The 9,791-nt window shown below is 50.2% G+C and overlaps 3 protein-coding genes across 3 annotated transcripts; 2 read left to right on the forward strand and 1 right to left on the reverse strand.

Moving 5' to 3' along the window:
• Window positions 1–1,940: 1,940 nt before the first annotated feature.
• MRS44_013663 (uncharacterized protein) lies at window positions 1,941–3,048 on the forward strand (the record flags this gene model as incomplete). The annotated part of the gene is made up of 3 exons (XM_065617124.1): window positions 1,941–2,039; window positions 2,259–2,380; window positions 2,556–3,048. 3 exons carry the CDS (start codon window positions 1,941–1,943, stop codon window positions 3,046–3,048), a joined length of 714 nt encoding a protein of 237 aa, XP_065473196.1.
• Window positions 3,049–3,513: 465 nt separating this feature from the next.
• On the reverse strand, window positions 3,514–4,475 carry MRS44_013664 (uncharacterized protein; the record flags this gene model as incomplete). The annotated part of the gene is made up of 2 exons (XM_065617125.1): window positions 3,514–3,713; window positions 3,860–4,475. 2 exons carry the CDS (start codon window positions 4,473–4,475, stop codon window positions 3,514–3,516), a joined length of 816 nt encoding a protein of 271 aa, XP_065473197.1.
• Window positions 4,476–4,859: 384 nt separating this feature from the next.
• On the forward strand, window positions 4,860–8,648 carry MRS44_013665 (uncharacterized protein; the record flags this gene model as incomplete). The annotated part of the gene is made up of 9 exons (XM_065617126.1): window positions 4,860–5,370; window positions 5,423–5,582; window positions 5,761–5,872; window positions 6,091–6,744; window positions 7,249–7,365; window positions 7,415–7,495; window positions 7,536–7,689; window positions 7,828–8,166; window positions 8,230–8,648. The coding sequence occupies 9 exons, from the start codon at window positions 4,860–4,862 to the stop codon at window positions 8,646–8,648; spliced, it is 2,547 nt and encodes an 848-aa protein (XP_065473198.1).
• Between the last annotated feature and the right edge of the window lie 1,143 nt (window positions 8,649–9,791).

The following is a 9,791-nucleotide window of genomic DNA, read 5'->3' on the forward strand; positions in this document are numbered from 1 at the left end:
TTTCCCCCAAGCGGAAGAAGACATCACCTCTTGCCGAGTCAATAGTCGCTTTGGGTTGTAGTGGGACGAGTATCCGGACGGCAGACTAAGCGATTTGTAACTATCAGGCGGGATAGCCTCAATATTGAAGGCGAAAATATTACATTCCTAGGTAAGAGCACTTGATCTATGCACAAAGCAGCAGAAGGTTCTGACTCTTGTAGTGTCCTCGAAAGCGTGAACTAGCAGGGTTCAAATCCACGACACTCTACGACACATTTGTAATTTGGCGACCCCACTCATCTGTTTCTAACCAACCGGTTGATAAACACTAGCCCAGCACGCCCTGTGCCCCAACAGGGGACCTGCCCGGACGGAACACATACTTAATTCTACGCAACTCTCCCCTGTAAAATTTATTTCTTCCCCGGCAGCTGTTAGCAGTGCTACCGGAGGGGCATTTTTCAAGCCACCCGGCCACGCTTTTGCCTTCAAGGCCCTATCAGGGCCTAGCAAGCACAAAGACCTCGGGAGAGGTTACCTACCTTTGCAAAGCTGGTCTCGACACACAGCCGGACCTCGCAACTGCCTTCGGAACCAAGGCAGATCAAGGTATTGGAGAGCGTGCAAGGCCCCCCAAACAACGGCAGCTAATTGCAGAGGCAGGGTTAAAAGCCACTCCACTCAATCCACATAGTGGATCCACCCGTGGATTCCACTGTCCACTCCACTGGCAAAATCCCAGTGGATTGGGTGGATTAGAAGTGGGGTAATAGATACTAATGTGGCCCTGTATTTCGGCAATGTTGCTACCCTATGTCAAAAACACTATGAAGCTTCTCGAATATCCTGGGATTTCTCATTAGGATGATATAAGTCTCGATAGATATACTTGAGATTTGTTCCGTGAGTGCCATATCATGATGAGGGCCAATATAAACCCAGCACGGTTAGGGTTATTAGACTAGGAAACCTAGCCGTTATTCGTCCAGATATAGCTCCGAGCAGCCCCTCATCTACTTAGCCGGGATGAGATTAAGGCAATTGTTACCGGAATAGCTCGGCTAGAACTTGTTCGTCATGTGACACATGAGGCTCCACTGGCGGGGAAATCCGTATCCTGGAACTGCACGCTCGGAGATCCTAAGTATAGGGAATCATTTTCTATCCGAGAGTCAAACACAACCCTACTGGGAAGGTGGCACCAAGCAAACCCGCTGTAAATATTAGGGACAAGGCATTTTCGAAAGAGTTGCTCGGCCATGCCATTAGGGGGACTGTCGGAACTGTTGCTGGGACAAATCTCATAAGTCTGGTGTCAAGGGCACGGATCATAACCATCGTAAATAGCTCCACGGCCAGCGTGAACGCTACACATACCTAGCGTCAGGCAACAGCCTGCTGCCTATGAGATCGGCAGACTGAACACAGGTATAAGAGACCGACTCTCGTCACTCCTTTAGATAGAAAATTAAGCGCTCATTCGATCCTGTATCCATCCGTGACTGCGACATCTGGGGCCTTGTAATGTTTTGTGACAAGCATCTAGGCCTGTTAGACAAGAGGTTCAAACATTTCTCCAGTTCGTCACCTGACGTTTTTTTTTTTTTTTTTTTTTTTTTTTAATACAGAGAATTGAAATCAGACAGTGCTGACCTATGGTACACTTGCCCGATGATCTGGAGCAGAAAATGTGGCAGACGCTGGTGAAACCTGGCGCACACGCTAATACGCAGGTTTCCCTCTAAATCGAGTCACATGAGTACCGTTGGAGGCTGTGTAGTAGAAGCGGGAACGAAGTGGATCATAACCTGCACAGTGATTTTCTCCGTTTTCGGTCCCGCATAACCACCGAGAAAAAGATATTTTTGGCGCTTTTCTCGTCGGTGTAGGAAGGAAGTCGTTCCGGCTTCTGCTTTTTTCCTTTTTCCTTGTCATATGATCGAAATCTCAACATTATCATGGACCACTCATACTGCTTCTCTAGCCCTCAGCCCTACCATGACTTCGTACAGATTCAACCCATCTCCAGCTTAGATGATCTTGGCACCTCCTTGGCGGTGAGTTTATGGTGCGATGGCTATTTCCTTCCCAATAGGAAGATAGAAACCTGTTCTCACGCTCCTAGACTTGGGCTACTTGACTGACTGCTTCCCGCCTTTGCCCACGACTAGGGATTCAGTACCAGCCTTCATCAGACCACTCACAGTTTTCCCAATTCTCCTATTTCTCCTATACACGATCCCTTGAGCCCTCAGCAATCTCAATATTCTCACCAGCCACATGACGGAATAACGGTGAAGCCCGTGAGGGGTGATAGCGGAACCAGCGAAGTGGACGATGACCTCATCTCATCTCAGTCACGGCAAAGGGCCCAGAGAAAGGTCCAGAACCGCGCCGCGTAGGTCTCCTTCCAACCGCTCAACCCAGCTAATTCACATTTGCTTCAAGCTACTTCAAGCCAGTCCGCAGGAACCCCGTTTTATAGGCAGTCGAGTTTTCATCGGGCCTCGGTAGCTCCTAGCTATTCCCGATCAACATCTTTTGTCTACTTTATTGACGTTCCTCTTTGACAGCCAACAAGCCTTCCGTAAGCGAAAGGAGATGCACGTCAAGGACCTCGAAACGAAAATTGCAAGCTTAGAAGCCGCGCAACAACAAATCCTGGTTGAGAACGAGCACCTCAAGCAAAAGCTCCACCAAATATCGAACGAGAACGAGAGACTCCGTGCCCTTTCCCAGATAAGCAGCGAAGACCTCTACTCCTTGGACCCGCCTACCTTCAACACTGCCAAGTTTTACCCCAATTTTCTCGCAGATCAATATGCTAAGAACCCTTCACGTTCCATCATCACCAGGGACGGTGAGCGACTTCTCGACGCTGGTGCTGCGTGGGACTTTATCATCAACCACCAGCTGTTCAAGAAGGGTCTCGTGGACATTGGAGATTTAAGCGAACGACTGAAACTCTGTGCCCGCTACGACAACCATAGCCTCGCCCTTTCAGAGCGCTCCATTATCGCAGCAATAGAGCAGAGCGTTGCGAGTAGAACTGATGATCTGCTCTAAGGATTGGGGTGGCAGGAGCGAAAAGCAGCGCTACTGTCAGATCAATCAAGCTAGATCAGGGCCCAAGTCTCATCTGAACTGATAATTTACCCTCTATATCTGATCTGATTGATTGACTGATAGATATCTGATACATCATAGGTCAGGTGAAGCTACCCCCAGCTTCAGCATCCTCTCCTAGGTTCTAACTGGCTTATTGCTCAAGCATAAGCACCCCTAGAGTAACACGCCCTCCCCTAATCCAGTTCTTCAGTAATTGGACCGACTCAATGCTCGATCCAAGTAGGGAAGGCCTCTGTGAGCTGACTGTAAGCTTCGCAAGACTGAATGCTCTCTCACAATCAGTTGCCATGGCCGGAATAGCAAGGACATCCAATGCAAATCTGCTTAGACGCGAAAAGCGTTCCTATGATCGGTCCACCACTGAATGGGGTCGTCCACTTGCTCCGGCTCAAGCCTGTAGTATCACTCAAGTTCACTGCCCGTTGCTGAAAGCTTAGGCTGCCGGCTTTTTACCCACTGCTCAAACCTACTTTGCTCAGGTCGGGGCGTTAACGAAGGCGTGGCGAAAATACTCTCCTCTGAGGCATCATCGTCGTTTGAGTACCAACGCTCAAAGTAGCCTTTGATGCCATCCTTTGCATCCCGAAGCCTTTGCAGCTGTTCTGGGGAGGTCCAGTTAGTCTCGAGCCACTGGAGGCGAAGGTCTGGATTTAGAACAACAGAGGCCGCAAACAGAGGCGATCGCCCGAGGAGGGTGTATAGTACTCGTTAAGCTTAATCCAAGCATTATTGATGCTTGCCCTAATACTTTCACGCTCTTGGCCCTCCATACTAGCAATATTGCTCACGGAACGAGCATCGCTCTGTAGGTAGTCCTCTCGAGAATGTGCAGGGAGGGCATCTTCATTAAACTGTGGGCTGGCAAGTTGATGGGCCGGAAGAGCTGTTTCGCGGCGGCGGCGTAACGGCGTGATCTCATACCCCTGAAGTCGTGATGGTAGTCGTGGCTGGCGTGAGGGTCGCTCTCGGGCTTGTCCGACTGCTGATGGTCGCGCAGATGTTGATTTCACACCCGTGGCTGGTTCGGGCCCCTCTCCCTGGATCGTATGCCTTACTTCCGCAGCTAGATGAGCAGTTTCATCCTCGTAGAGAACCCTCCAGTCTTCGAGATGTTCCAGAATAAACTCCATCCCTGTCATGACCTCCCAGAGCCGGCCGTGACCCCCGCTTGTACCCCATCCCTGTGTTCTCATCGTCATATTATAGATCGGCTCCAAGATATGGAGAACTTCCCTGAGGACCTTCCAGTCATCAGAGGTCAGGATGTCGGCGGTAGGAACCCTTCTTGAGGCGTCTGCTTCCAGCCCTAACTCTTGAATGAAGCTGTTGAGCTCAGACTGCTTGATCAAGGCGCGTTCGATCATCATATAGGTCGAATTCCATCTCGTAGCGTTGTTCTGTATGACTTCAAGCTCGGCCGTTGATTCTTCTGCAAGCTTATACCATCTAGTACCCCTCACCCGGTCATACCCCTCACCCGGTCAGCAAAAAAAATATTCCCCCATACAAAATGCGATTTTTCATTTGAACAGTTCTTGAACAAAAGCGAAGCTATCAGCATGGAAAAATGTCTATTCTATTGAAAATTGCATGGAATTTAGCATTTTAACGTTGCTTCCCCAGTGACGCATGCGGTATAGCCGTATGACACTAATATAAACTGTCTTGAAACGCCTCCCTCATCACCCTCCCTCCGCCAGGTCTCATCGGATTTTTCTCTACACCAGCCTCCCAAAACGACGCTCAAAATGCCCCAGACGCCTTATACAGAGGATTATATTATTGAAGCCATGATGGATGTCACAGATAATGGACTCTCGCAGCATGAGGCCGCCCAGAAGCATGGCATGCCCCAGACCACCCTCTCTGACCGACTAAGAGGCATACCGCCTAAACCTGAAGTCACCCATCCTGCCCAGCTGTTATCCAAGTCCCAAGAGACCAGGTTGGTAACCTGGATACTCCGGCAAGAGGCCCTGGGCTATGCTCCGTCCCACAGTCAAGTCCGTGCCACCGTCGCTGCCCTCCTACGACAACAAGGCAGGGAACGGCCTATCGGTGTACATTGGCTAGCCAGGTTCATGAAACGGCATCCGTCCATAAAGACGAAGATCGGAAAACGCCAGGAGGCATCGAGGTTCAATTGTTTTACCCCAACCGCCGTCAATTGTTACTTTGATATCCGGGAGAAGGAATATGGCTGGATCACACCCGAGAACACTGTCAACGTTGACGAGGGCGGTATCATGGCCGGATTTGGTGAGCATCAGTCGTTCTAGCCGTTGAATGAGCTAATCCATTGGGAACATAGGCTTGGATTCCTTGGTTATTGGCAGTAGCGACCCCAGGAGGAAGACCTTCCTCAAGGGCTCTCAGTCCCGCACTTGGACTAGCTTTATCGAAGCCGCGACTGCAACTGGCCGTCTTCTGAAACCGGGGATTATATTCAAAGGCAAAGAGCTTCAGCAACAGTGGTTTATCGATGAGCTCAGGGAGGTGTTGGAATAATTGGGAGCTTCCCCCTCACTTCAGGGTCACATCACAAAGTCCTAGATTGAAAGTTGAAAGTCCTAGATGGAATCGCATGGGATATAAACCCCTAGGGAGCTCTCACCATGACAATAATAATAATAACCTTGATTTTATCAGTCACACCCAGCATCACTGCGCAATTCGACAACAGGAGGTGGCCGACTGGTATTACGTCACGTCCGACAACGGCTGGACAGACAACCACATCGCAGTCGAGTGGCTCAGAGAGGTCTATCTTCCCCAAACGCAACCGGAAGATGAGTCTGATGCGAGGCTTATCATACTGGATGGCCATTGAAGCCACGTATCTGTGCGTATCTGCCTGTTCCGAACTTTCTGGACCAAAAATGTCGCTGACTCCCAATCCAGGATGAGTGGATGGCTACGTGCTTTTTGAACCACGTGTATTGCTGTTACCTACCAGCTCACTGCTCCCACGGCCTACAGCCACTCGACAATGGCCCATTCAATGCATCCAAGGCTGCCTATCGCAAAGAACTCCAAAAGCTGACAAGCCTGACTGACTCTGCGCCGGTGGATAAGGTCAACTTCATCAGGGCCTATGCCAAAGCCAGGGAGGTGGGTATGACGAAGAAGAACATCCTCTCGGGCTGGCGAGTGACTGGAAACTGGCCGGTTTCACGACGGAAAGCACTCATACATCCAGAGATTCAGCCAGACAAGAAGGAAACTACACCTGCATCAGATGGCCCGAGCGACGGGCAACGCGACTCGGATAACACGCCAAAGACCAGCCGTCATATCAGGGATCTGGGGAAGAACAAGAGCCCCTCAACGAGAAGGCGCTATTCTGTGATATCGAAGGGTTTCGAAGCACAAGAGTCAAAGATCGCCTCGCTGAGCGCAAGAGTAGCCAGTTTAGAGGAGGAAGTCGAGCGGTTGAGCAGAGGCAAGAAGAGAAGAGCGATACCGAATCCCAACAGGAAGTTCATGATACTATCCGAGGATCTAGTGGCTGGTGACACTATTTCTAGGTCAAACGAAGCAATTGAAGAGGCGGAAGCTGTTGAGGAGATGATCGAGGTGGGAGGGGTGGAAGAGGATGAGGGCTCAGATTCGGAGGCGGAAGAATTACCAGTTGTACGGACCCGCGCAGGCCGCGCAGTTAAAAGACCAAGAGGATATTAAAATACATTCAATTCTGATCTTGATCCTAAACATGAATTTATTTTTGCTGTTTTTATCAGGTTCTTGCCACCATGATGAAAAATCGCATTTTGTATGGGGGCATATTTTTTTTGCTGACCGGGTGAGGGGTATGACCGGGTGAGGGGTACTTGATGGTATTCCTCTTCCCTGGTCGCCTTTTCTTCAGACGTACCTCAGACTGCTGTTCCAGAGCGTATTGCAATTCAGTCACCAACATAACCTTGACACTAAACTACCCCCTCTGTCTTGTGGCTTCCTCTGCCTTGCGTCGTTGCCCAACAACGCATCATGTTCTACTCCGAGACTCTGCTCCAGAAGAGCGGGCCGCTTGCTCGCATCTGGCTTTCCGCCAACCTCCAACGCAAGGTTTCGAAAAAGCATGTGCTCCAGTCGAATATCATCGATAGCATAGCACTCATCACCACGTCGAGCTAGGCACCTATGGCCCTTCGACTGAGTAGTCAGCTCCAAGTAGGAGCTGTCCGGATCTACCAGCGCAAGACACGATACTTGCTGGATGACTGTGACGACACTTGGATGACGATGCAGATGGTATGTAGGACCTCTTGATCCATTTAATCACATGCATTGACATTTCTAGACCTTCCTACCAAGCATAGACCATGATCTGCCCATCAGTCTTCAACACCCCGACCCCGAAGCACTCAGACTTCCCAATGAGGTGATACCTTACAACGGCTTTGAGCTGGCTCCTGTCTCAGATAGGGGATGTTGGAGTGGCCCCGGTCAGCCGCAAACCCCGCGTCAGCCTCCGCGACATTTCCTTGCCAGAGGATTTGAGCCCGAGTCGGTACCCCGGCATGTATGAGGAGGCTGCGGTGCCCATGGAGGGCTTGGATCTCGAGCTTGATTTTGGTATCGAGATTGGCCGAGAAGCGCCAGCTCCTCGCCCATTTGAGGAAGAAATGGTGAGCGAGCTGTAACCAAGGCCACCTGAAAAAGAGAGCGTTGCGATTGAGCCATCCTTTGAAGAAGGACTTGAACTCCCGATAGGGGTTGAAGAGTTTGAGTTCCATCCAGCGGATATCAGTGGCGCTCGAATCCCCGAATCCCCCTTGTCCGAGATCAGCGAAGAAGTTGTTCGTCAGATTGAGGCAGAGATTCCCTCACTCCGCCTGCCCGAACTTCGTGAGCCCGAAGAGGAACGCGCTATATCGCGACGACCTGAGCAACGTGTTAGGAGACGGAGGATTCTGGTACCGGATGAAGAGATTACTCTCTCAAGCCGCCAAATCCAGGAACAGCAGACAAGCCACGAAAGCGTCATCAGACCCACAAGATTCATCCCTCGAGACTCGTTTCTGGCCGCCTTGGTAGATATGCAGACATCCGGTGGCTTTGTATCCTCTATTATGATGGAAGGACGAAGCTCTGGGTGGGCTCTCTAGTTGCGAGGAATCCTCTCTTTTGATGCCATTCAGGAAGCAAGACAACTGGCACGGAAGCGTCCAGCCCGAGTTGCTGAAGTTGAACCAGAGCCTAGAGTCCCCAAGTCCCCACGGTTGGAAATTGTCGAGGAGCCAACATTTGAGCTTGGAGCGGAGGGCCTTGTTGAGCCGAGCATGGCCGCCGAAGAAACCATGATTGAGCTTCCAGCCTTGGAGCCCAGTCCTCTTCCTCCCATCATTCCCACTGGGCGGCCCCCAATCGTGGAAACCACCGAAGATGTCGCCTACATCTTGCAAAATCAGTTCGGTCCTGAGGCTGCGATCAGTTCTGACGTTCGGGCGAGAAGCTCTGTCATCTTCCAAGACCTGGTCCCCGAACAACAAACCACGAAGGCCGAGGCATCAAAATGTTCTTTGAGTGTCTAGTGCTTGCTACCAAGGATGCAATCAAACTTGAGCAAGGGCCGAGGTTGGGGAGATACTATCCAGATATGGGCCAAAGAGGGCCTTTGGGGAGACTTTGCCGAAGCAGGCACGAGTAGTTGAATAGGGCCTCAGGTTACGGCACTGGTCAAAGTAGGTAGCCAGCTAGAATTTTTTTTTTTTTTTAATGTCGTCGGACTTAGCTTTGAAACCCAGAGAAGCTATGAAAACTACCAGTTATAATACTGAGCTTTGGAGAAATATAAAGACTTGCCTCATCGATTTCAAGACAGCGCGCTACGTATTGTGGTGAGACGAAGCGTCGCGGTAAACTTCCAGGTTCATTTGGTCACGGAGCGAATCTGTCAACACATCTCCAAATTCCATAAAGCGCAAGATAGACAAAAGCCAGAAAGGACTCACACAACTTCTAGTTTACAACGTCATGCTCACTCTTTGTCAGGAGTATCAACCTCTTGGTCCACCGTGTTAATTGGGAATGCAACTCTGGGATAGCTAAGAACACTCTAAATAGTGCTATAGTCCCAATACCCGGACTTGTTAAAAGGCGAGGTAGCACCTGGAAAGAGAAGACATAGAGCCACGTCAATGAGCTTGTCACCTGGCCCACAGCTGTCGCCCAAAGCTCTCACAAAGCTTGCTCGGTATGAATCTCTCTTTTATGTATAGTCCTAAACCTCCTCAAGGCTTCCCTTGGCTAAGTGGATGTGCTCTCTCTATATCTAAGTGGCAAGACGCTCCAAGTCTTCGCCGGCATTGTTCATAAGCCCCGACCAACACGCCTTCGCCGTTATGTCGTCAGTAGTGGATATGCCGATGTGAGTAGTAAAGAAGAAGTTGCACTCCCAGCTCTCTATGGTGAGGTGCTTCTTGTGCTGATAGGCAGCCCATTAATCTGCATGCGCCTAGGGCCTCGATTGACTGTTCTCGCCATCTCTAGATACCCTCAGTACGCAGATAGGTGTCCTCAAATATGACACTCCATCTAGCATTTAGGTCGACATCCGTGCTATTATGCTTCAAAATAAAGGAATCAAAGGTTTCCTATTTTCACGTTTTACGACACTATCGTACAAATCGATCCGCAAAGCTGGCACTTAGTCCAACTGCCTCATAATGCTTCCT

The sequence above is a fragment of the Fusarium solani genome (genome assembly GCF_023522795.1).
Source record: "Fusarium solani strain SB1 chromosome Unknown bctg00000009, whole genome shotgun sequence".
Classification (NCBI taxonomy): Eukaryota; Fungi; Ascomycota; class Sordariomycetes; order Hypocreales; family Nectriaceae; genus Fusarium; species Fusarium solani.